We start from the raw sequence: 27,139 nt of genomic DNA on the forward strand, positions 1-27,139 counted from the left end.
AAACATCGGTACGGTACTGATGTATTCATTATTACCCGAAATGAGGCGCAGGGGTATAAATATATATTTGTTGACGTACCCCGCTGGATTTCAGTTTCTCATCTGCTTTCCAAGTGACGGATCTCCAATCTTCACAAGTGCAGTACGTCGAAAACAATTCTACAGCATTTCAGCCTGCTTAGTCATTACAAAGACAAGATCACATTTACTGTACAGTGGTGTACGCAAAACTAGCCTTCGCTAACCTACTGCAGTCCAGTGTCATCGTGCCGAAAAACAGCTCTGAACTACTTTCTAGTAGTAACATACTCAATACAAGACTACAAGTGCGTACATACTTTACCTGCACATTATTCCAAATTCGCCATTTCATCCTTCTGATATTGACCGGCTTCCAATTGAAAATTATTGTGTAAGAAAATATACAATACAATATTTCCTTTCTGGTACTGAGTGTTACTTGGAGTAGATAGAATGTACAGTACTGTACATAGATGAACAGATGGATAGTACGTGTATGTCATGGGTCATATTTAATTACTATCTTGCATTGGATCGGTTTTCATAAGTCGCATTGCTCACCTCATTGAAGCTCTTAGATGATATTTTGATTCCTGTTCTACTTTTTGCCGGGACTAGGATATTTATAGTGCCTTGTTGACCACACTTGATTGATCATAGACCTCTTGTATGTACAGATTGAGCTTCGTCTATTGACTTTGCGTACCATAATGCAGCGCAGCACGAAAGGGGTGAAACATATTTGACCCACGCAGTAGTTAACAGATTCTATATACTGTACTTACGGTACTGTACTGTACTGTACCATCTTACTAAAACGATTACGTACGAGTATTGCATAAACTCGATTACTCGATTGAATAATATTAGCAGTAAATACGGTCATGTTAACCGATGGGATGTATTGATAATCTAGATTAATCTTGATCTTGTAACATTTTATCTTGGACTATTATAGAGATATCATCGTTTTAGTCTTTAAACCAGCCTAGTAGAGCAATTATTTACGACCGGAAGAAATCGGATTGAAAATGCAATGGCAGCCATTTATACTGGGTGGTGTTGCCTCGCTTGCTGCTGAGTCATGTAGGTTGATAGCGGCAGATTGAAATTTCAGCATTCTGTGTTAAATGATTTATATCTTCATATACCCTATGCATGGACTACCCTGAGACCTCTACTAATCAATTTATTACGATGCTTTGGCTCAGTATAGCGTAGACTTATTGCTATTTCGCTATGCATTAAATAAATGTAAACTATTCCGTATCCTTGTCATCGATGGTTAACGGTTAGTATTTACTGTATGATTTAGGCACCTTCCCGATTGATACGGCAAAGATTCGATTACAAATTCAAGGTCAAATTGGCGATGCTAGTTTAGCACGTCTACGTTACCGTGGCATGGGACATGCTTTAAGATTAATTGCCGCAGATGAAGGTTTTAAGGCGTTGTATTCTGGGTATGTACAGTACTGTACAGTAGAGTGATTTATGAAATGCAAGTTATACGAATCTTACTCTACTTGTGCCATGTTGCTATAGTACTGCACTAAATGGTAAATATAACAATTATATTATATTAGAGGTGATGCATCGTACTACAGTATATACATTGATAATATTAAATTATGTCTGTACTTCAATACAACGATATTATCATCAAATTTATTTACTCTATGTATTAATTTATACCATAGTCTTGCACCTGCCTTGCTGAGGCAAGCATCTTATGGCACTATTAAATTTGGGACTTATCATACTGTCAAAAGAATTGTCGCAAAAAATCCTGAAGGTAAAAGTTAATGAAATGATTCTATAGTAATTTACTTATTTTAGATGATTTAACACCTATTACAGTAGTGTTTATTTAGTTGAGATGCATATTTGGAGACAAAAATTTAACGTGGCATTTTCACATGTAATTTTATTATCCTTGTTGATTAATATATTAATTATTATTATAGATGAGACTATACTCACAAATGTATTTGCTGGAATGATTGCCGGAGCACTATCTTCAAGCATCGCTAATCCTACTGATGTTCTGAAGGTTGGTAACTATGATAATATGATTGCGCACAATTACACAATCTACCGTAATCCGTAATATTTCATAATAGAGTTTTATTCATTACCAAGAAACATTCATTTTTCTATAGCCAATACATATAGTAGTATTATTAAGTGTAAATTAGTTATGTACATTATGTGATCATTACTTCAAGATTACAAATATGTATATTGATACCTACAAGTCGATCGTTTAGTATTAGCTAGCTGATGCATTAAAATGTGTTTAGTTAAGGCTTATTCGTTTTCCTTGAGTTATGATATAGTGATTCACATCATTTCCGTTTGTTAGTGCTTTAATATTCGCAAAATGCTATTGTGTCATTTTGCAGATACAAGTAGAGCGAATTGCTTCTTAGTATTTCTCCTATCTCTTCAGTCATACCGTATCGTAATTATGGTGTAGTTTGTACTATACTTCATAATAAGGTCCTACAGGCATACACTACCAGCTATACTGCACTTGGTTTAGTTGGTTATATCAGAGCCATACTATAGTACTGTAGTCTGTACTGTAGGACGAGTATTAACTGTGCGTATTATCTTTTTTCACCGTAGAGAAGGAGAATTTTTCTGCATTGTGTAGCCGATCTAGTGTATTAACGCATAATCTACGCATACGCGTAAATCCGTTTTCTAGTAAATGCGGTAGATTAACCAAATATTTATTATTCGTTAAGTTTTAATTGACTTGATGAAATACCGCATATTTTTATTTGTCATATACTAGTTCGTTTATTCGTAAGCTCAAAATTAAATTAAGTTACTTTATGCTATTGCTTCACGGATGATTATGGTATTTTACCTTCCAGACTTTAAGACGTAAATGTTATCGCGTAGGCGATATATGAAAAGGAATCTTATGTCGTTTTCTGCAGTATGTACGGGCAAAACTGTAGCATTCGTCTGAATGATGGTATAGCGCTCTTCAGACGCTTTTAAATATATGTGTATATCTATGTATAGCTTGTCTATATTCAGTCCTCTACTATTTCGTTTGATTTCATTTCAGTATGAACCTGCATAGCATACCTTATTTACCGTTTAGTATATATATGTTACTGTACATTTAATTGCTTTAGAATAGAAATAAAATTTAATTAAATTATGTTACCATGTGCTTCTTTAGTTTTCCAAGTCTATTCACGGTATGAAAAAATTTATGATCATAGATAATTGAAAAATCACGATATGCTAAGCCTATGTAATATTTGTAGATGTAGTTCATGATAAGATGTTATTGTATTACAAGTTTTGTGTTTCGACTAAATTAAAAATTATGTATTAATTTTAATTTTTATTATGGTTTTATAGGTTAGGATGCAAGCTGGATCACGGATGAACCTGACTGGAAAGAATGTGCTTCGGTCTTTTGCTGATATTTATAAAGAAGAAGGTATTAGGGGTCTTTATCGGGTAAGCTATTTCTTACGTAATGTTTACGATGAGGCTGGTCGGATGTCTAAGTAAATTTTGTACAAATATTATTTTTATTTCTTAGGGTGTGGGACCAACGTCACAAAGAGCAGCTGTGATAGTTGCCGTTCAAATGCCAACTTATGAACTGAGTAAGCGTGAGCTCATTAAAAGTCAACTTATGAATGATGGCCTATCAACTCATTTATGGTGCGTTGTACTCGATGAAAGATATTTATTAATCAATCAACTATTTAACACGATAGTTATAAATTGTACTTATATATTTTACATAATCTTGTATGGTTTACAGCTGTAGTATGATATCTGGTCTTTCTATGGCTCTAGTTTCTAATCCTTTGGACGTTATAAAGGTTAGAATTGTTAAAATTTGTAAAATTTACCGTTTCTCACCTACAACTACAGCAATATTAGCGATTATATAGCATACGTAGACTTACCTTTTAATTTTGATATGGGCTTACAGCCAGTTAATTCCCCAGAGTGATAGAGATAACTTTAATATTTATAGACTAGAATGGTGAATCAATCAGCAAGTCGTATTGTTAGTAAAAGATCAGCGTCATTTTATAAGAATTCTTTCCACTGCTTATATCAGGTAAGAAATAGTACCAGCAATATCTAAAAGTCTCTATGTTGTAAAGTGAACGTAAGGTGCCTAATTAATAATTTTATTCGTAGACAATTCGTGGTGAAGGCATCCTTGCACTATATAAGGGTTTCGTACCCTCATTTTTGCGTGTTGGACCTTGGAATGTTATTGTATCCTCACATAGATAACAATTAAAATTACTATTGCAACTCTTTACATTATCTATTAATCATGAGTGCTCTTTCTTATGGTCCTTAACTTTCTAAAACAGTTTTTTGTAACATATGAGCAAATGAAGCGCATTGATTTATTGCACCATTACTAACCTGGTCTGAATTTTGGGTAGTTGGATTCATTGATTTTATCAAGACGTTGCTGCATAACCAAGAAATGTTTCTCTTACGAAATTAGACTACTTAATAATTTATGTCAGCTTAGACTTAAATTATGTATTATATCTTTGTGTAGATACTCGTATACGAGTACATTCGCCTCACATTGCAGTAACCGCAAATTGACATTATTACAAGAATTGACTTTACGGTTGGAAGCTACATGTAGGAGATGGATATTTACCAGACATGTACAGGATACTAGTAATGCTAAATTGTTATTACACTGTGAATACTTACATAATTAATCATGTATTCGCGTATATAGCCTGGTTTGCATTCTGTATGATATTGTAATTTAACCATATATGGCACTTGTAATATATTGTACTGTACGGTGTTGGCAAACAAGAAAATTATTAATCGAATTTGCATAAGTTGCGAACTAATTTGTTTAATTTATTATGGCATTATTCGGTGGACTAAAGACAATGTAATTGTATTTTGAGGGATGTTAAAAACATTTATTACTGGAAATGCTCTCAGCTTTTATAAAGGAAAATTCATTCACTATGCTTTACTCTTAAATACAAATAAAGATCTAGAAGATTGCTTACTACAAGGGAAAATTACTGAGCAACATACTCGTACGGTAGATCTATTAAATCATATTATATACTGTACCGTATGTTTAATATTAATGCCACTGATTTATTACGTATAATTATCAATTGCCACCAGTTAAGAAATGCCTAATAATACTGTACGTTGCTACGGAAATCGCTATTGCATACAGTACAGTCATTGGCAGCGCATATGACTGTATCGAACTTACTGTACTAGTATACGTATTGAACGGCAAGGATGACTTTAGGGTATATTGTGAAGGAGCATGAAATCATTCACAGTATTCATATTTAGCGAAAGGATGACTTAGAATACAGTACATAATGAAGAAGCATGAAATGATTCACAATGGAAAATTACAGTCGGCATCCAAAATTTGTTGAGGCCATACTGTACAGTACATTCAAGCCTTTAAAGAACGCAACGATTAATTATATGACTTGATCGAATTGTGGCTCCAAATACACCCAGCTCACAACTCCACAATGACAATCATTAATTGTAATTGTTGAGAACGCAGTCAATCGAATACAGACGTACTTGCGTCAGGTTAAATACACCTCCACCGAGACAGCATTAATTGTAAATTAGAATAACTATCTTAACAGGAATAATACAAGTTTTTATTTTTCTGTATAGTGGAACTAATCAAGTTAACATTAATAGCGACGATATTCATGCTAGATAGTAAAAAGTTGATGAGGTATAACAATTTCACAGTATAAGCGTACATTTGAAGACCACTGCACAGAAATTGTTAAAGCACTTGTGGTTTAGAAAATTTAAAAATACTACAATATTATTATAGGCATGAAAATGTAGAATCCTGCTCGATCACTATTAACCTGTATTTATTGTTGCTCATTGATAGTTTTCAGCTATACAGTAAAAATAATTATAATTGATGATGATTCGCTATTACGCATTAGTACAATAAAATTTTAGCAAAACTTAGTGTACATGTAACGTTATACAATTGTCAATAGCGGATTCTGCACCAGCGTGCATACAGCATGTTAGGTAAATGCAATAACAATAATAATAGGGATGAGATTTATTACAATAATGATACGTATCAATCGTTTAAAACAGAACTACTGTCTACTTGTGCCTTTCTGAATTTAGTCTTTCATCGATAGCAATAGGTCTGTCGTCATCCATTCATCATATTTATCATTCATGACACATGTTACTCATCGCTCAATTCATACGATTCATATAAAATTTGCCCTCGATGATTAAAGGTATAAAACGATTGCCTATTGGTAAAGTTTTCCGATGGCCTATCACATCATAATAAAAAGAAAGAATGACAACACCATGAATGAAACACTTATATATGTAGCGAAAGAAAAGTCGTCAAAATAAATTTGTTGGCAATAAGACTGGATTAATATAGAGCATATTGTTATAGAGACATGTAACATGCTATCAATGATACATTTTAATACGACAAATTCTTTTTCAGGCTTTCAGAAAATTGACCAGTAAGAGAATTTCTGTACGGTTCATAATTACGCATATAATTATATTATAATTTACGCCGAGAAATTTCAGTTCTTTGAATAGCTAGTACCTGTCGTTTAGTTCTGCTGTTGCACTTATTTCGCGAAAACTTCCAGAAATGATAACTACGCCAATGGTACAAACGATAAAGCCAGTTAAGCATTCGACTAAAATCTGCAAGTTCAAAGAAATCATTGTAATGGATGATTTTGTTTGGTTTTGTAAGAAAGATTTATGCCTAGGTATTGCAGAAAATTGTTAACAAAAATTGCTAGCACAAGTTATTGAACTATGATCATTTTCAATGCATATTATGACGTTCATGCTTAAGCTTTGAAAGTATTTACAAGGTACAACCATGTTTCATAAAATGTAATTTCTTGAATAAAAAAGTATGATGATACGACTTTGATGCTTACGTCTATTGGTGTATTAGCCACATTTTGTTCGGTTAATTTGGCGTAAGTCCGATCTATGAATAAAATACGTTGCAGCGATCATCAATGTAAAGTGTTGAGCGCATCCAATTAGGATTCACTGTAACGGTTAGATATCAAAGTTAATCAATGAAATTACGTTGTACAGCGGAATAGGCTGAATGGAATACTCCTAAAATTCCGAATAGAATTAAGAATCTGGCAACGGTGCGAAAGCCAGTCGCCATGATGTTTCTAAGCTTTGGAATAGCGAAGTAATGTAGAGACTACAGTACTGTACTGTACTGCACTGTAGTGAGAGCCTTTCTTCTTCATGAGTACAGTGTACAGTGTACAGTACATACAGTATAGTACAGTACCATACAGTACTGTACTGCGCAGTACTGTACAGTACTAGTACAGTACAGTACAGTACAGTACAGTGTACGGTACGTGCAACGTTGGTATTGTAGAAAAGTACTGTACACTGTACTGTACTGTACGGTACTGAACTGGCTGCACGTAGGTGAAAGCAAGTTTCTGCCTCTAGCAGCTAGCTCTAGATCCCAAGGAAGCGAAATTGAAGTCCAATCAATTAATTATTAACCGTCAACGAAGAGAATATGTACAAATTATTTTAACATGAGCACAATACGATTAGTCAACCTAGCCAGCCGGCTGCCATTACGATATGGGACCACTTGTTATAAGGTAGGACTGCTAAGAGTAAAGTCATTTTATTCATAGTTCAGTACATCCGGTAAAGAAATGAATTGGCTTGATTGTCCTCGACACAGGCTCTACTCTATAAGACCGTGTTCAGCGTACACCACGTGAGCCACTAGCTACAAGGTCTGGCCATGTTCTCTGGTCATGGCGTTGCCAATGAGCAAACCACACTCGCTCTGCTAATATCATATTATGAATAATGATACTCCAGAAGAAATGACCACAAAGTTTTTAAATAGATTTAAAACGTAGAATAGATTCCTTACTGACCTCACTGTATAGGATCGTAAGAGACCATTCGATTACAGTATTATGGCATGAAAGTCAAGCTAAATTGCCAATAAATGCTGTATGGAATAATCTTGTAAACGACTGTAGTAATCAATGAAGTCTTTCAATCCATTATAGCCATTTTGATCAGCTATACCTGATATTGCAGTGTACAAATATAAATGGCTCTGCAGTACCTGAACTCTAGCTGTGCATAGGCATAAGGGGTCATAATCAACTACAGTGCCGTAAATGCCGGCAACATTGTTGGTTTCTAACCTTTCACTTGCAATGCTTTGCAGCATGGATTTACAGCACTTCAACCTAGCTGTCCCTGTATGGAGAACATCTACACCTGTAATGTGCAATATATTGAGTAACAGTACTATGATTTATCTGCCTTCATTCAACAACGAACTAGTAGTCCTGGTTTAAACTTGCTGCATAACCCATTTCTAAAATGATTCATATAAATTGTAGAACTGTACGCTACTGTATAGTGACGTTAAGACGAAAATAATGCAGCGTGATTCAAGTAGAAATGTTGGCGTACGATCACATATCGCAGCAGTTGCAGTACAGTCGAACTGTTGCTTTTCCCGTAGACCACCATTAAACTAACAGACAGCATGTTGTGCCATAATATTATCCAATATTTTCATTGATACTATCTATCGGTTATATACGGTACCTTGCTGACCACTTTTAAAGTCATTTAGAATAGTTTAAAAATTAGTATCAACATCGAATCATTGAAATATGATAGTTTGCTCCTTATGTATAACATTGGATGTATTTTTGCTACCTTGTTATCATATTACTGCTCATATATATATATATACTCTAATAACCAAAAAGCTATAGTAAATATCAGCATCGTAGCAGTAGATGCGCGTACTTTTGTATACCAACCCTAGAAGTAATAGTAATTATTATACTCGTATGTAATAATTAATTGCATTAGTTGACGTATCTGTTTATTGAATCGATTTTATAGATATCACCTTTATTACGGGCTGCTATGTCGCAATCGGCGGTAAGAGTAATAATTAATTATTCGTGATTAGTAAACTGTATGTATGTGTATTATCTATCATACTGATCATACTGTACAGTATAATCGCAATTTCCCTTTATATCGTGAATTCATAATCCGTACTGCAGTCGATTTTCTGGCCGTATTCGGCAATAATTAAATTTTGTATTTTCTTATGTGAAAATAAAATTTATTTCTACGAGTTCTTTCATAACGTACCTACACAGGTAGAAGTAGAGAAAATTCGCAATATTGGAATATCAGCTCACATTGATTCCGGGAAAACGACATTAACAGAGCGAGTTTTGTTTTATACCGGACGCATTGGTCAGATGCACGAGGTAGAGTAAAAGAATATAAATTATAATTATTATACGTAGATTTACACGTGATAATTTTAATTATGCTCTCCCTTAAAATGAAATTTTAAAATCTTGAAAAACTTCGCACTATATGCAGTAGATCTTTACGGTTATACCTATACCAACTTTGAATTGGAATCGTTACAACTTTATCAAATTTAACTCATTAATCTTCACGCCTGTGTTGTATTACAAATTTGAGTAACTTATTCCAGTTTCTTAAAAATTACCAGTACAGTATTTAAATTTATCTCTCATACGAGATATAGAGCGATGTACTGAGCGTTTATCGATGCTTATAACTTTGTTGCATTTATTGCAGGTCAGAGGTAAGGATAATGTCGGTGCTACAATGGATTTTATGGATCTGGAACGTCAACGTGGTATTACGATACAAGTTGGTATTTGGTTTTAATCACCCATTGATTTTATTGATAGCAATACAACTTGACTTAAAACTAACCAACTTATTAAATGTTGTTTTTGTTATGTTATCGAGTATAGTCTGCTGCTACTTATACCAGCTGGAAAGAAACAAATATAAATATTATTGACACACCAGGTAAAATATATAGTAGAATATTTCGACATTTAAAACATTTGCAGTAGTAACTTTCCTTTTCTAGCAATTAACCATTGTAAACTTTATTGAATGATTAGGTCATGTTGATTTTACTATGGAAGTCGAGCGTGCCCTACGTGTCTTAGATTCAGCAGTATTAGTATTATGCGGTGTTGGAGGTGTTCAAGTGAGCAATACCTATATAAATATCTTATATTCTTTGTACTTGCATCTAACGTTGCATTTATGTACCGATAGAGCCAAACTTTAACCGTTGATAGACAAATGAAACGTTACGAGGTTCCGTGCTTAGCCTTTATTAACAAACTAGATCGGTTAGGAATATTCGAATGATCTTTTGCTTTGTCTTAATAAGAACCTTTGCAATAATTTATTATGATAATAATAACATTAACAAGGTATCTGAACTACTTCGTATAGAATGGGAGCTAATCCAGAAAGAGTAGTTTTGCAAATTAGGTATTTTTAAGTTTACAATTTCACTTTTAAAGAAATCTGTATAATGTTCGTTACATATTAACGTTCTAGAACATACTTTATCAATTTTATCAAAATACTAGGTCGAAATTACGACATAATGCAGCTCTTATTCATTTACCGATTGGTTTGGAAAGTGATTTTAAAGGAATTATAGACATAATATCTAGAAAAGCTATTTACTTTGAAGGTGCATTGGGGTAAGATACATCGTGTTTAAGCCTTACAATTTAAATTAGCATTAGTAATAGTAAAATAACGCCTGATGCGCTTGCTAGTATTTTATTGTAAAGTTCGCCAATATTTATTGTCCATTACTTAACGGTATTCTATAATTTAGCTCCCAAATAGTCGAAAAAGAGATTCCTGATGATTATGTGGAAGAAACGAATAAGAAAAGACAAGAATTGATTGGTACTTACTTGTTAGATAGATTAGCAGTTTGACTTAGTTAATCGACCAAATTTTGGCTGTCGATTTGGATTTAACGTCAGATTATTTATCATAGCTTAGTTGAATTATCGGTAATATCATTACTTGCTTTGCTAAGTTTTAGTTATTGCTATATTTTTACATCAAAATAGAGGCAGTAGCTAATGTTGATGATGAACTAGGAGAGAAGTTTCTGGAAGACGCAGATTTATCTAAGGAAGACATCATCGTAATTATGCATCTTAAAAATTTTTTTAATTGTATACTGAGTAATTCAACTTTTGTTTATCTGATTCTGGTTCATTTCTGAATCTTGCTATAAAACAGGCAGCAATTCGACGTTGTACCTTAAAGAAAACTTTTACACCGGTCTTATTAGGATCAGCTCTAAAGAATAAAGGTGTCCAGGTAGCTGTAGAGATCATGATCTTATTCAAGTAGAGAAAAATTTTTTATTAACATTCTTAATCGCCTAAGATACGAGTATGTAGTCTAATTTATTGAACTGTTGTTGTGGTATTTTATAGCCTCTTTTAGACGGTGTTTTAGCATATTTACCAAATCCTTCCGAAGTTGAAAATTTTGCTTTGGATCCCGAAGAGTAGGCTTAGTTATTATTGTTATTAATTTTGATTTTAATATTCATTTAACTATTATAATTTTAGCTATAGAAATTAGAACACTAACTTGTTTCATTCTGCAATTTAATAATTTTTTGAAATTTCAATTGTTTACTTTTGGTAATGAAGACATATTTACTAAATCAAAATACTTTTCGATACTAGCAATGAGCAAAAAATTTTAATGAATCCTTCACGGAGCAGCGCACAGCCTTTTGTTGGCCTTGCCTTTAAGCTTGAGGTATGCAATGCTGTAATAGTGGGAAGAAGTCATCGCAATTGATTATAGCCCATATTTACCGTTGTAACTTTAGCAGATAATACAATGACGTTAATTAAATATTATGACCATTATGTAATTGCTTAGTGACTTTTATCTTCGAATTCAGGCAGGTCGATTTGGTCAGTTAACATATATACGTATCTATCAAGGACAGTTAAAAAGAGGTGGCTTTATTGTTAATGTTAGAACCGGTAAACGTCTTAAGGTACCACGACTTGTTAGGATGCATAGCAATGAAATGGAGGTATTTCGATGCTTTTATTTACGATTTCCTAAAGTATCATGCTTCTATACAATCTGATAGGTTACCCTAATCTTACTGTAAGTTATTCAAGTCTGCCTTAAATTTTTATCATAGGACGTCCAAGAGGCTTATGCCGGTGATATTTGCGCATTATTTGGTGTAGACTGTTTTTCGGGCGATACATTTGTGGCTGAATCTTCTCGGTCATTATCGATGGTACTGCTGTACTTGATAATTTATCCTGTAGACGTTAGTACCTTTTGACTTAGTAATTTACCTGCATCATAAAAAAAATCATAGGAATCGATGTTTGTTCCAGAACCTGTGATCTCTCTTTCTATCAAGCCTACCAATAAGGTAAACATAGAAAAATTCATTTTCTTTACCTGTCTATTTTTAAAATATAACTAATTTTTTAGAACGATATCGGACAATTCTCTAAAGCGATCCACCGGTTCACTAAAGAAGATCCAACTTTCAAGGTGCACTTTGATGACGAGAGCAAAGAGGTACTGAGCAACATTGTGGTGCGCATGTTGATTTCTGTGGTTTTTTATCCAATGTCTTATTATGTATTGCATACAAACATTTATTCATTGTATTCTGATACTTTATTAATAATAATTATTATAGACCATTATTTCTGGTATGGGAGAATTACATTTGGATATTTATGCCGAGGTAAGTTTCTTGCATTGAACGATTTTAATATTATTGGGTTGCTTAGTCTCCAATTATACAATATAAGCACGCCTTAAGAATCTCATCACTTTTGAAAACTTATTCGTATTAGAGAATACGTACAGAATATAATTGCCCATGTGAAACTGGGAAGCCGAAAGTGGCTTTCAGAGAAACAATTGGTTCGATTGCCCAGTAAGTAAAAATAAAAACTATGATAAAAATATTTAATTTAACGATGAAATCCTTACTGTATGACCAGGAAAGGACCTTCTCATCTAATACTGTAATTTTGATACAGATTCGATTATTTGCATAAAAAACAATCTGGTGGAGCTGGTCAGTTTGGTCGTGTTATCGGAGAAATTCAAGTATGATAAAGTACTCTATTTACATGTACGCGTAACGAAAAACGTCTTCGAATACGATAATAAAATGATTTGTTTGCTAATAATATGGTTAGCCTTTGGGCGAGGATAAGTTAACATCAGTTGAATTTTCCGATGAAACTGTTGGTATGAATATTCCAAAGAACTTTATACCTGCTATTGAGAAGGTATATTTTCATTTGTTGCTGTATTGGCATTGACGATAATTATAATTACAGTACTACGTTTGGCGTATTTTATAATTGCCAATGGTATTTTAAGTAGATTTTTTGCTTATCCTTAGGGCTTCCGAGATATATGTGAAACTGGTATTATATCTGGACATAAAATTAATGGTGTTAAAATTGTATTAAAAGATGGTAATTAACATATTGTATTTACTTTAAAATATTATAATTCTAGTGTGTAATTCTCATGGTGAATTTATGGTATTGTTAATTAACCCAATAAATACTGTTATTCAAAAGGTACTTCCCATGCAGTCGACTCTAGCGAATTAGCTTTCCGCCTGGCTGGCAAGGGAGCTATGAGACAAGGTATTCATTGTTATTGCCCGTGTCACACTTTTTTGGTTAATAATCTTGATCAGTTTGATTCCTGATAGTTCTAACCTCCGCTCTTTAGTATTCCCTAAGGCCAACCCAATAATACTAGAGCCGGTAATGCTGGTTGAAATTAGCGCTCCAGAAGAATACAGAGTAAGCATAATTAAATGTGAAAAATTATTGGTAAGAATCACCTCACAAACATTTCTTTTATTCTTTACTATATGAAGGGGGCTGTTCTAACCAGTATGAGTCGTCGGCGTGGCGTCATTACTGGAAGTGATTCAGTAGAAGGATACTTTTATCTGTTTGCTGAAGTTTGTAACTGCTATGTTTTGACATTATATGAATTATTTGTAGATAAGTTCCATAAAAGTAGTCCAATCCTGAACTCATGGGTCTGATAGGATTGCATAAAGTTACCAATATTATTTTAAATTTTCTTTTTCAAATTTATACTGTAGGTTCCGTTGAATGATATGTTCGGATATGCAACTGAGTTACGATCAGCTACACAAGTAAGTATTGTTTATATAGCACTTTTCAACTGTAAAAAATATTTATGTAAAATGATCCTAAATATGTAGAGGTATTTGTGACTGCTTTAACAGAACTATTGCCATGTAAAATATATACCGTATATATACTCTAAAGCCACCATACTTAGTAACTCCAATATACTGTTAGGGCAAAGGAGAATTCGTCATGGAGTACCAGAAATATGCACCAGTAACACCACAGTTACAAGACACCTTAGTCAAGCAGTTTGAAGAAGAAAGGTTACGAAAGTTAAAAAAATAAAGAATGCCTGCAAAGCGAAGTACGTACATGTGGTTACTTCATGAAAGTAGCTAATCATGGTCAGTTCTTTATGAAATTGATAAAGAATGATATTAAAGATATGACCATGCCTTTGCTATAGGATGACCTTTAGCGTTAATATTTTTATCAAATAAGCTTAAGCTATCATAGTATCGCTCCTTATGTATACACGAATATTACAAGTAAATAAAAGTTATATCATGAATAAGTGAAATTTAAATAAAGTGATGAAAAATACATTGACGAAAGCATTATAAATTTTCGAATCGTGATTATGATTCTCCAATTTTAATTTTCAAAGCTAATTGTTGATAGTACCATTTTTTGAGTCAGTACTAAATACGTGAAAGCATACGTACTGTATATGGGCATACATACCCAGTAACCTAAAAATGGTCAATATTTTCAACGCTCATGTCACATATTTTCATTTACTATAACGTTTTCGTTGATATAGCATTAAAATTTATTGATTTCGTTAACGTTACAATTTCAAAAACAGTTTCTATTGAAATACACTCCTTACTAGGAAATGCATGATGACATAGAAGTGTGAGAAGATTCGCTAGTAAATGCCTAAGAATTTGACTAATTCAGTCAAATACCAATTATTTATGAAAGCTTTAGAAATTATAGTGATCTTACTATGGGTATATTCCTCATTTCTATCACAAAGTACACACTACATGAAGTGTGCACCGTTGCATAAATCTCTAAGTCAAGGGAGTGTTATTAAAAAGGGACACTATTATTACTATTGCATGCTAAACTACTATATATTGGTACAACAATGTTTTAATACGCATACTTTGAGTGGATAAATTAGAAAGACTCGCTGGAAACTTCTGTCTACGATAGTGTTTCACAGAAAGTTTTCAAGACATAAAAATCTAAGGAGTAATACCATATCCAAATTTATGCCAATCAACATTATAATATGCGACCAATAGTAACAGAAACTTTATAAAATAGCATCAATTAACGCAAATTATTTTTATAATTCATCTTTTTTATTATCCTGTGGTTGTTGGTCATCTTTTCTATTGCTTTCAGGTTGTTCATCATCTTCGTCATCTTCCTCGTCATCTTCGTCTCCTCCTTCGTCATCATTGTCTACTTCTTTAGAGTTTCCTGTTATTGCCTCTTTTTTCTCTTTGGTTAAAGGTCCAATGTTGGTGCCATCGATAATTAGCCCTTCATCATCACCGAACCATGCGATATTTCTTCTCGGATTATAGACATCATTCTTTTCTAGATATTCTCTAATATCTACAGCGGATTCGACGTTGAAGTCTTTCTTTAAATTATCTCTTTTTTCTAACGTCAAGAAATCGAGAGCTTCCTGCTTTGGTAACCAGTCGCGATCGGCTAAATGAACACCTCCCATTTGAATAATATCTTTCATATTAGCATGCAGAGTTTTATTAATCCATTTCTCAATATTGCTTATTTCTGGAGATTCTTCCTTATCAATAAATGTGTTAGCAATACCCTTTCTTCTATCGACATAAATGCATCTTGGAACAGCATCGGTGTTGCCACGGGTATAGTAGTAAATAATGGATTGCGTCACAACATCATCTCTGTCATAACAGGCAATTATTGCAAAAAGTTTCAATTAAAGTGCCTCAATAATTCGTAATACATTTAATTTAATTACTATATTTTCTTACATTCTATACAAATATGAAAGGTTCACGATATCATATGATTTCATCGATTCATGAAATCATACGAACCTACAATACTAACTATGATCTACCTTTACATTTGCATACTTTATATAATAACATTAGTCAATTATCGATGAAAGAGTCTTCAAAAATACTGATTATAAGCTAGTGGAGTGACTTACAAATCCATCCATGCGACATTTATATTACTATAAATAGAACCAGAAAGGCGATTTACTATCTCCTTCTGAATTGCTTCCGCATCATGGCCATGTAGAATGAATGATACTAATGGTTTCTTACTTCGGAAATAGTTTATAAAATTGTGTTCACTAAATTGATCCTAGAAAGGTGTAGAGGATATCAAGATAAGAATATTAAAGTTATTTAACGTTGAAATTATAGACAAGTTAAGAAATTGGATTATAATCATGAATGTCGTTAACATTATGAGACTAACAAATAATGGTAAGCCATTATTGTAGATAAAAGTTTCGATTCCGTCAACGGTTAACTCTCCTTCGTAAACAATCTGTCTTTTTACTTCATTAGTTGCTTTATAGCAAATAACTGCCGGTAATTTAATATTGAGCTTTTCCGCTAAGGCCATAGAAATGTCGGATTGGAAACTACGTCCGAATTGCATTATTCCACTAAAACGCTTCATAACTTCATCAAATTCTATTACGTTAAGTAAGTACATGAAAGTTATGAATTAGTAGACAAATAGGTAACTTTTCAAGGCTGATTATAGACTGCAGTTGATATTATAACGATAACCAGTTATAAATAAAATTGAAATTAGTCGCTACAGAACGAAATTGTTCATACTAGAAATGAAATATGGATTAAATTGACTTCCATAAATATAATAATTATGCTTACTAAGTCTTACCCACACTCGGTTTCTCGAACAAGCCAATAACGACAACGCCCGAAGCATTTTCAAGGAACTTTTGACCTTGCTCAACTGATGTAAATTTTCCATTGCTCTCTTCAGTATAAATCTTAATTCCAGCAATCAAACTATCGATTGTAAATGATCCCTTATAGACCACACCGTCATTATTCTCACTATGGGCGTACAATGTATAGCAGAATAATGATAGAATAGGTAAGATTAAATTCAACTTGATTGATTTAAAATTTTACTATTTCTAATTTTATCTTTGATTTTTACTTTTCTTTAGTTATATCAAGTATCTTATTGATCACTTACGTATAAACTTTAACTGTTGGATACTCTGTGATACCATTAGCTTCACATGGTCGTGGATAATCAGCGCAATTAATCTCGGCAAAGCTAAGTTTCATTCTAGTCGGGTTTTGCTCGAACTTTAATTTTATATCTTCATAGATAAATGAAAATGCACGACTTCGTATATCCCCTGCAGATGGAAATAATTTGTTCATAAATACTCTATTTACCGACAAAAATATTAATTTGACATCTAGTATAGGATTACTACAGCCTCTATTAGGTAGTTATTAGTATAATCTCTGTACAAAGGAGATATATAGGATTCTACGTTAATGGTTGATTAAAATAACGTTTTTTGTTAGATTAATAAAATAATGGATTACATAATTATAATTGTTGCCTATTATTTTTATATTGGAATCAGTATTTCTTATCTTATTTTTACACTGCCTTATTTTGTTGAGGGTGGCCCTATCTTAATTACTAATAATATGATCGATAATCATTCTAATTAAGACAATGGATAGTGTATAATATAGGGATGCAATATCTTTGCAATAATTAATTAATCAATATCGAGAGTTGTGTAGTTAACATAGAAAAATAATTAGCTCCAGGCTGATTGATATTTAGTCCTACCACTAATGAACTATAATTCAAAAATAAAACTTATACTAGAAATATCCATTCCTATAGACTAATGGATCAACAACGGCAATTTTCGATAGCTTAGACGAAGGCAATTTCAAAGATAAACATTTCTATATTTACAATCGCCTTTTTTGACAAATGCTAGTACCTTGCTAGATAATAAGCTTAAAAAGAGACAATACTGGTAATGAATACAAATTTTAAAAAAATTGTAATAGATTTTCTTACACGTTGTATAATAATTAATAATTCGAATTCCATTTTGGTTGATAAATTCTTGAATAGTTTTATCGGTTAATGATGTTACGGAGCTTTGTCTTTTATATCGTTCAGCTTGTGGATCTTGTTCATCTGATTCGTATATACGCTTGATATCTTTAGCAATTTCATCATCAATATTGTTTATATCAGCTATAATATTAACCAAAAGCAGAGAAAAGATATAGCACTTAAATTATTGGTTTAGTTAATGCTAGTAACAATAGTTAACGATCCAAATTAACAGATTCCAAGGACTAATTGGTAACTTAATAGATAAGATATACGTAAGAAGAGGGGTAGGTATTCTGGTACCCCGCAATAACTTTTTATATAGAAAATTACAGTAAAATTGTATAAGATAATTTAAATAGGAATGTGCTGATATTGATTTATCTATAACGTCTTAGAGGCTTTTACTAAAAATATTTGTATACTTTATAATATTTTTTATTTACTAATATCTAATATTTAAATAACCACACCATATAATGCTATTCGATTATAGATAGTAATAATAAAATGGTATTTATTGAATTAATAAAGTAAATTGATAGTATAATGAAGGAATTTGATATGTGACTGTATCAATCATTTTGGATGCTAAAAATGGCTTCAATCAAAATTTTTAAGGGATAAGATATATACAGATCCGACATTTAATAACCTTTACTATTAGATAAACGTTTTGGTGGTTCAAAATGATCGCCAGCTGTTGGTGGCAATCTAGTGAAATCGGTTAACGTTTCTTCTTCGATAAAGTCCAATATGCCTTCATATGTAAAGTCTTTTGTCTTACTAAATATGTTAACCTTGCCTTTAATGCTAACAAATCGCAAATTTGTTTCCTAATAGTATCAATAGAATGAAATAGTTAATATTGCATCAAATTATTTTATGATTAATTAACTTTGATGATAGGCTGAAAATTCTAAAAGTTCAATATCAATAAGAAATATACATTATTACCATGCTTTCGCAATTAATAATATCAGTAGTGTAGGATCGATCCATTTTTTAATCATACTTAGCTTATTTGCAATGTCAATAAGTGAAAAAGTAATTTATTTTGATTTCTAATTCCATCAATGTACTGTATAGTAGTAGTGTAGATAGGATTAATCTTAAATCTTCTTCAGCTTGTGGTATCCAAACAAAGAAATTTAATAATTCAATATCTATCGAGCTGTTCTACATTGATAGCTGATTACATCGATGTAGAAGAGTAACTAGAGTCAATCTTTGATCATGCTGATCTTATGAAATTAAATGAATAATTTTAGCAAATTATTATCAAATATTTAATAGATATTCTTTCCATGATTTCTGATAATATCAGCATAACATTTGTAATATCAGTTTGATATCTCTATTTAAAATTTAATACTCTATCGACAATCTTTATTCGATGTTCATTTCTAATTAAAATAGCTCATTCAGACGATACATACTTGTGGCACGTCTTTATCAGAGGAATACAAATAAGTAACTACGTCAAATTCCGGATGGGTAATAAAACTCCTCTTAACTCTTCCTAATACAATTTCCCAGTAATCGCAAGATACAGGTCCAGGACAGTAGAATATAGCGTAATTGATTTTCTTTTCTTTACCAGTGGTAATGTTATCATGTTTCTCTTTCGTGATTGATTCGACATCCATATCGGCTTTCTCAGCTAGGTGCCGTAGTAATGAATTCAGTTAGACTTATAATTAACACTGATTGCATAATTATCCATATTTCAGTTTCTCCTCTTTCAACTTAAGATTAATTGTGAAATTTAAGACTGAACTTGTTTCTAGATTGTTAGTAATAAGCCTTCTCGGCACATTACATCAGTAATTTCTACAAATTTTATAATATGTCTATCGTCTCCGATCGCTATTCGATTTCTGTTATGATAAAATATACACGCATATTTTATTGACTTAAAGGTGAATATAGATGCTATATGTACGAGTATATGCAAGTAAGGAAACTGAATTCTAGCTATGATAGCGTGGACAATTATCACATACAAGCTATGGGTTTCAGTACTTGTGCCTCTATTTTAAGATCAATATTTTCTTTGTTACCGTACTCTCTCGAGTTATGAACAGAACTGTAGTAAGGTTTAAGATTAAGTAATATATAATTCAACTGGACTATTCTTTTAGTAAATGTACGGGGCTTGAAGTACTTTAGCAGTAATTTCGATATAGATCGAGATATGCTAGATCATATCAATTTAAGAAAACTGAAATATTAACATTTGATTATACTGTACAATACTTACTTTTAACGCCTACACCAACGCGTTTCCAGTATTCGTCTACAAAATATTTCAAGTTGCGTGCAGTATAATTTCCTAACATTTTATGCGTATCCTATTATATAATAAATGAAACAGAAGGAATTGTCTTATTAATGTATGGATAGCGATTCATAAATGATAGAAACGACAAATATTTATTAAAATTTTGAATACTATTTGATATTACTAATATAGATAAACTACTTGACTAACGTATGTGGTAATTTGATATTAACAATTGATGCATAGAGCAAAGCACCAGTATCAATCTGACTAGAAACTTATATTTATCATAGTAGTTAAAGACCAAGAAGGAATAGGTGGAATAGAAGGTAAGATTACCCTGTCTGCACCAGCTCTTTGAGCATAGACTGCTGGAAATTCTTTAATTTTATACCATTTAACTGGCAAATCAGCTTTTTCATCTAAATTGGACATATTAGCTATAAGAAATCCGATTTTTCCTGAATATTCACTTCCAAAATCTTGGACATCCTGTATGATTCGTTCATATTGATGACTTTCAGCGAATATGAAAATTTTATTGACATCGTTTTGATTATAGATAGTTAAATTGTCTTGATGGATCAATTCCGTCTAAGAATAATAAAATAGCACATAGATGTTAAATAGCGTAGAAAAAAAGAAAAGAGAAAAACTTTCAATACTTATGCAGCAGAGGCAAAATCATTTATAGACTAATTCTATCCTACTTAGATAAATCTAGTATGACTTTTGTTATTATCAACTTACATATATCGGTAATTTATTCCTTTGCATGAATAAAAATAATTCGTGGCTTGAAAAATATTCACTATGGTAAGTGTGTGGACATGATTGATTTGTCCGATGTAGTGTATCATTGCAATGGTAGATCTTGTATACATAATCCAAAGGCATTACCGGGCTATAAATGAAAAATAAGTTCATACAATATTGGTTGTTTAATGAGTTCAAGACTTTATTTCCTTCTTATTGCATTGAAATCAAATCAAAGTAAAGCAATCTACTCTTAGAGCCATACTCTAGTTGTCGATGTATTAAGGTGATGTTCGTGATGATTACAAATTTATAGCTCTCCTTGAAAGTAGGGAAGCTTTCAAAGAACATCCGATGAGCTAGATATGGGATATAATATAGGAAAAGGATCGAAAATGATATTCTACACGATAAATTTTAGTAGAATTGAAGTATCTACTAGGCAAGATTAAGTTGAAGTATTCTATTTTATACTGTAAATATTATTTTTAAGTAGAAAAGGTCATCGTTAATACGTAAATACGAGCACTATCAAATATTAAAAACTACGCTAACGGTAATCATTTACGAAATTTGTTTCATTTCATTTGGACAATATTTGTTTGGATATCTCATGAATAGTAAAATAACAAGTAATCTTTATACCAGCATGGACTTCTAGATACTTTGAGTATCTGGAAGTCTATGATACCGGTAAGATCATTGTAATGTCCTGCTTCGTTTTTATAAATAATTTATTTCCATATCTATTTCTATCAGATACCTCATTATAAATGAATTAGCCAATCTACTTACCTCGAGTGTAGAATTTACTAAAATAGCCAATAAAAATATCCATATTCGCTTCAATGTTATCCAATATTAATTTTTTTAGCTCTTCCTGATTGCTAATTTTAGCCACAACTTGATCATAGTAGATGCTATTTGGATTAGCAAAAGTATAAGTGTTAATGTTCTATTAGTTGTAAGAACATGGCTAATATATAATAATGCTAAGATTAGTATAATACTCTCGTAAGAAGTTGACAAATTTCCATGAATTTTTTGTGTAAATTTTATCCTAATCGACATACTGTAGTAATCGAGCGACAATAGCATCCGTGTCTTGTAATTCTCTCAATGGAATGGAACTAAAATGTTTTCCACGCCTGTTTATAACCAATGTAATAATAGGTTAAATAAATGATTAGAAAGTTATCTTGTAGTTTGAATGATTCCTTTGCTACGTTGTTTATGTATGAAAACGCATAAAAAACAGTTAGCGATATGAACCTTTTTAGTAATTTATAATTAGAAGTCATCATCTACCATGGTAGTATGTGGTAGTGGTTAAAAAATTTATTGCATTATACATATAGTATTAAAGTTTGCTAGATTTATAAGTAAATTATAATTTTCATTTAGTTACTGTCGCTGGAGAAATCATTAAAAGTAATGTTAACAAGTTTGATCATGGAGAACTAATCTATCATAAGTAATGCCTTGCCTCGCTATCGACAAACCTGAAAATCTGTAGCTTTGGTTTAGTGTTGCAAAATTCTTCTTGGTAGTCTTTAAAGCAATCAATCTAAAGTAGAGATGAAGTTACAAAATTATGGCTTAGTCATGGTAGATATTGCAGGATTAAAACAAGCGATAAAGCTAAATCTATGTAAGGCAGAATCCAAACCAAATGAGCACTACACTTCAGGAAGCGAATAGCACAGAAAGAAAGTTACAATCGTCCTGTTTAAATTACATGGTCAATAACCCCTATCAAATAGGATAGCTAAGAGTCTTAAGATACAATAGCACCTGTATGCGGAAAGATATACTCTTTTATAACTTGTTATACTTTTATAGAATTATATAATTCCAATTTATTCAGTCAATAACTCCGTTTAAGCTATGTTGGTAATCTTCAAACATAAAGGAAGTGAAGAGTCGGTTTTATTACTCAAGTAGTCATTTCTACGTTTCAGCAAGCGGATAACACAGAAATAAAGTTACTACTGTACTGTTTAAATTATATGAATATTGACTTTTATCAAATACGGTAGGATAGCTATGAGTCTTAAGATACTAACGCAAAAGAATAAAATTATATGTAATTTATTCTTTACGGTAGGAGTTGCCATTTAATCGGTAGATATTAGTTCAAAAAGCAAAGGAAAACTAGTCATCTCTCCATTCAATGAAAAATCCTTCTCATTATCAAGTCGATAGGCCATTTGAATAACTTATTGCTGGCCATTGATTTTTATACAGGCGCATTCTGAGTAGGGGAAATAAACCCATTTCTTAACAAGCTTAACAATGTCCATCCAGAATGCGATGCCATTCATTCAGGGAAATTAAAGCACCTTGTCTTTTATAATAGTTGGTTTGTAAAAGTGATTAAGGCTTTTTTTTATGTGGTCGCCTTTTCTATACATTGAATGGGAGAAACAATGTTGCAGTACTGTTGTAGATAGAGCCGCCTTGTCTATAGTATTATAAAGAGACACTGCTTTAAAATGGAATAGTTTACACTAAAAATTACCATTTGATCTCAACAATGGCGTTGACTAGCCAACACCAGTTGAAAAACATCTTCCGCCATGGTTGAAAACATAACATCGCGAACGATAAATAATAGTTCGATAAGTAGTAGCGGCAATAGGAGAAAAAAAAATATATTAGACCAGAGTTCATTTTATCTAATGCGGATATGAACTAAGGTTGTTTTCTGTACGTCTAAGAAATAGAAGTTAGGACAGGGTGAAAATGGAGTGAATAGGTTGAAAGTATATAACGATCAATGGACATTAACTTAGAAATATATTAATCGCGCATTTTCTCATCTAGTTTAATTAATTGAAAAAGGCGGAAGGAAATGTAATGAAAGGTCGCCGATCTTAAAATGTTTCCGAGAGCAGCTACTATCGGCAATAATATTTTCCTATTATTAGAATAGTGCGCGTTGTAAAGTAGAAGTGCAGTGAAATGAAGAAAGTCTGGCCTAGAGTTAGAATGATTCATTGCAAAGAACGGCTATCATTCGTCATCGTTCGGCTATGGCTTCTATGAATAAAATTGACGATAATCTGAATTTCTTATCGATTTAACTAATATTGTAACACTGTAGAAGTAGAGAAATATCTTATTCAAAATCATCAAAGAACTTTAAATGAGATGAATATTTAGTAGTATACATATCTGGGTAGAGCAGACAAATTTATGATAGTCTTCGATTATATAGTCATGGACATTTAGATTACATCCTCCTGTCATAAACGAATTAAGATATATTAACCTGGACTTGTTACTATCCGTTTATTTACTAGGGCATGTTCATAGATAGTCTTTGATTTTACTGCAATGGATGTTTTGCTAATCTACATACTTATATGGCCGGTAATCGAAGATATACTGTGTTGAAAATGATTGTCTTACAATAATTTTTTTCCGTATCCTCTCGGATCAACTGACTTTAAAATGAACTATTTATGTATTAAGAGTAAAAATCCGGTTGTCATCCTTGACTTATATTTTCCTCTTGTTTTGTAATGATAGAGTTAATCATTCAACTCTAACTAGGCTTAAATCGACGCTACTCTACACATTAAATCTTATCCGCAGAGGATGCCATTCTTAACACATTATTGATAGCACAAGCAACGGCTAGACCAACCAAGAAAACATTAAAGATTCGTATCAACGACATCCTATAGACCATAGGGAAACCATCGACAATTACTATTTTACTCTTTTTCTTTTAGTGTTTGGTACACACGTATGATTACCTATCAAATAATACAAACTCTCAAGCAATAGCATACTGCTTGTTTATTATCTTGGGGAGAAAGCTATTTATGTACTTATTTCCCTGTAGAATAGCCAATTAATGAACTTTACTGTGAGTTAAGAACGTATTTCTGTTAAGTCACAATTAAAATCTTACCACTTCTCAAACGGGTATAGAGACATGCCTAACTTACTAATCTTTATGTATAACATATATAATTAGTAAACTCTTTCCTACAATTCATGCTAGCGATCTATAGCACAAAGGTTACGACCTATCTTTGTAAAATAGCATTTCTGAGATTGAACAACTTCTGATAATAATTATTTGTCTACGCGTAAACTTATTTCATAGTAAAATAGAAACACTCCTCAAACGATGATGTCAGATTACGAGGTGTAAAATTCCAAGGCATAGTTTTCAAGGTTAGAGTCAACAAGATGTCCACGATGAAAGTATTAGTCTTTTGCACAGTAAAGTAGTACGAAATTAAATACCTTAACACCAACTACCACAAATTCTTTACGGATTATTTGTCAATCATATCGACTGGTAGTACTTAGCAAACAGAAAGACCTTGTACTCGTACGTCTATCGGCAAACTCGAACGGTATTGACGATGATGATGCCTAAAGATTGTACATCGCTTTCGAGAAATTATTTGATGATGAACCAAGCGTAACAAAGTTCCAACATGGAAGCGTCATAAAAAAATGATGATAAATTATATGCTTAACTCAAAGTTATATCCCTATTAATCTACTTGGAGGCATTACCCGTAATGCCGTAGGAGATAGTCTACAGTTCTCTTACAAAATTTCATTTTTCTCTCGTAAAGGAGTGAACATATTTATTGTACCGAAGGGTAGGAATAGTAGATGTACGGGCAACGAGAATCGATATAAAATGACTTACAATAGCGATCTTGACTTTATGATACTCTAGGGCATCTGCAACAACGCGAAAATCGGCTTCAAACTGTCGAGTGAGGGTCTGATCCATATTACCTAAGTAATCAGAACATGAAAAAAACGGAAAAAACAACTTTAGAAAATAGAAATTTTCGTTACCTTCTACTCGTACTAATAGGAGATACTAGAGTAATATTCTATAAAATCTGCAGTTTAGTTTTTCATCTTCTTCAAACATACTTGGTACTGGTTGCTTGTAGTAAACTACAATTTGCCTGTAGATCAGAAGATCATTCTGTAACTGTTCATTGGTGATTTCGATATTAGGAAGTTCAGTAAGCCAGTCCTTTCGACATTCAACATGATATTGTGTCAACGTTAAAATGGCTGCAATCAGTAAAAGATTGAACTGCTTTGCCGCCATCTTCTTCGTTCTCTATCTCTTCTTTACTTCCTTAGACTCTCACTAATTGCTAGAAATTTTTTTCTCGAATCTTAAAATTTTGATGGATACAGCCCGAATAAATCACGCTGTAATCATCAAAAAAGAAGTGATTGATTCACGATAGACTCCTTCAATGCCTTTTAAGCAACGTTCATTCGGTATGCAAGTAGTTATTAAAACAATGATCTAACAAGTTGTTTCATTGATTTGCAAGCCTTTATCCAGTAGGAGGAGTTGAAATTATCCGTATTGTTCTAATTGACATTCATGCTTCCAAGTTTGTATATAGCATTTAATTTCTTGCTGCCACGTAGTACGTTTAATTAGCATTACCTTTGTTATGTCTTTACAAATAGATGGAATATTGAATCAGCATCGTCAAATAATAAAGTGTTTATAAAATATAGTTAATTCTTTCTCATCTAGTATTTACTACTTTTTCAATCTAGCCTAGTAACGCTGCTATGTAGGGTAATCAATTTAAATCTGATCGATTAAGTTAGAACATGCTTGCACTTTTGCCTATTTTCTATCGTCCATCCTTGCTTACAATTAAATATCCATGCGGTATGAGCGTATTGTCTATCATATACGCGTATTACTCGTCTTCTAAATACTCATGGATGCGGGTATACCTTGATCATATTGTCCATATACGATAGCTTAAAGGTGTTAGAATGAACTTTTACAATTCAAATGAAGCCT

General features: G+C 32.4%; 4 protein-coding genes across 4 annotated transcripts; 2 read left to right on the plus strand and 2 right to left on the minus strand.

The window, feature by feature from the left end:
- Positions 1 to 1,052: 1,052 nt before the first annotated feature.
- Positions 1,053 to 4,448, plus strand: TRIADDRAFT_50836 (uncharacterized protein; the record flags this gene model as incomplete). The annotated part of the gene is made up of 10 exons (XM_002116157.1): positions 1,053 to 1,107; positions 1,337 to 1,484; positions 1,722 to 1,816; positions 1,989 to 2,074; positions 3,409 to 3,510; positions 3,596 to 3,720; positions 3,824 to 3,884; positions 4,043 to 4,129; positions 4,213 to 4,293; positions 4,395 to 4,448. The coding sequence occupies 10 exons, from the start codon at positions 1,053 to 1,055 to the stop codon at positions 4,446 to 4,448; spliced, it is 894 nt and encodes a 297-aa protein (XP_002116193.1).
- Positions 4,449 to 4,919: 471 nt separating this feature from the next.
- Positions 4,920 to 14,456, plus strand: TRIADDRAFT_50837 (uncharacterized protein; the record flags this gene model as incomplete). The annotated part of the gene is made up of 28 exons (XM_002116158.1): positions 4,920 to 4,948; positions 8,862 to 8,922; positions 9,267 to 9,380; positions 9,724 to 9,798; positions 9,906 to 9,963; positions 10,062 to 10,150; positions 10,222 to 10,298; positions 10,405 to 10,443; positions 10,545 to 10,661; positions 10,707 to 10,711; positions 11,046 to 11,122; positions 11,221 to 11,301; positions 11,421 to 11,494; positions 11,679 to 11,754; positions 11,903 to 12,040; positions 12,155 to 12,256; positions 12,341 to 12,397; positions 12,460 to 12,549; positions 12,674 to 12,721; positions 12,834 to 12,916; positions 13,023 to 13,092; positions 13,185 to 13,277; positions 13,394 to 13,469; positions 13,578 to 13,646; positions 13,735 to 13,808; positions 13,886 to 13,972; positions 14,120 to 14,173; positions 14,343 to 14,456. The coding sequence occupies 28 exons, from the start codon at positions 4,920 to 4,922 to the stop codon at positions 14,454 to 14,456; spliced, it is 2,127 nt and encodes a 708-aa protein (XP_002116194.1).
- Positions 14,457 to 15,471: 1,015 nt separating this feature from the next.
- On the minus strand, positions 15,472 to 23,893 carry TRIADDRAFT_60230 (uncharacterized protein; the record flags this gene model as incomplete). Its single annotated transcript, XM_002116249.1, has 16 exons — positions 15,472 to 16,060; positions 16,333 to 16,493; positions 16,611 to 16,831; positions 17,046 to 17,224; positions 17,370 to 17,538; positions 18,231 to 18,413; positions 18,928 to 19,108; positions 19,712 to 19,935; positions 20,536 to 20,626; positions 20,896 to 21,150; positions 21,307 to 21,460; positions 21,578 to 21,671; positions 22,108 to 22,232; positions 22,386 to 22,460; positions 22,815 to 22,879; positions 23,870 to 23,893. The coding sequence occupies 16 exons, from the start codon at positions 23,891 to 23,893 to the stop codon at positions 15,472 to 15,474; spliced, it is 2,790 nt and encodes a 929-aa protein (XP_002116285.1).
- Positions 23,894 to 24,895: 1,002 nt separating this feature from the next.
- On the minus strand, positions 24,896 to 26,413 carry TRIADDRAFT_60231 (uncharacterized protein; the record flags this gene model as incomplete). Its single annotated transcript, XM_002116250.1, has 4 exons — positions 24,896 to 24,998; positions 25,235 to 25,275; positions 25,994 to 26,085; positions 26,230 to 26,413. 4 exons carry the CDS (start codon positions 26,411 to 26,413, stop codon positions 24,896 to 24,898), a joined length of 420 nt encoding a protein of 139 aa, XP_002116286.1.
- Between the last annotated feature and the right edge of the window lie 726 nt (positions 26,414 to 27,139).

This window comes from Trichoplax adhaerens, genomic scaffold (assembly GCF_000150275.1).
Source record: "Trichoplax adhaerens TRIADscaffold_14 genomic scaffold, whole genome shotgun sequence".
NCBI classification, from domain to species: Eukaryota; Metazoa; Placozoa; class Uniplacotomia; order Trichoplacea; family Trichoplacidae; genus Trichoplax; species Trichoplax adhaerens.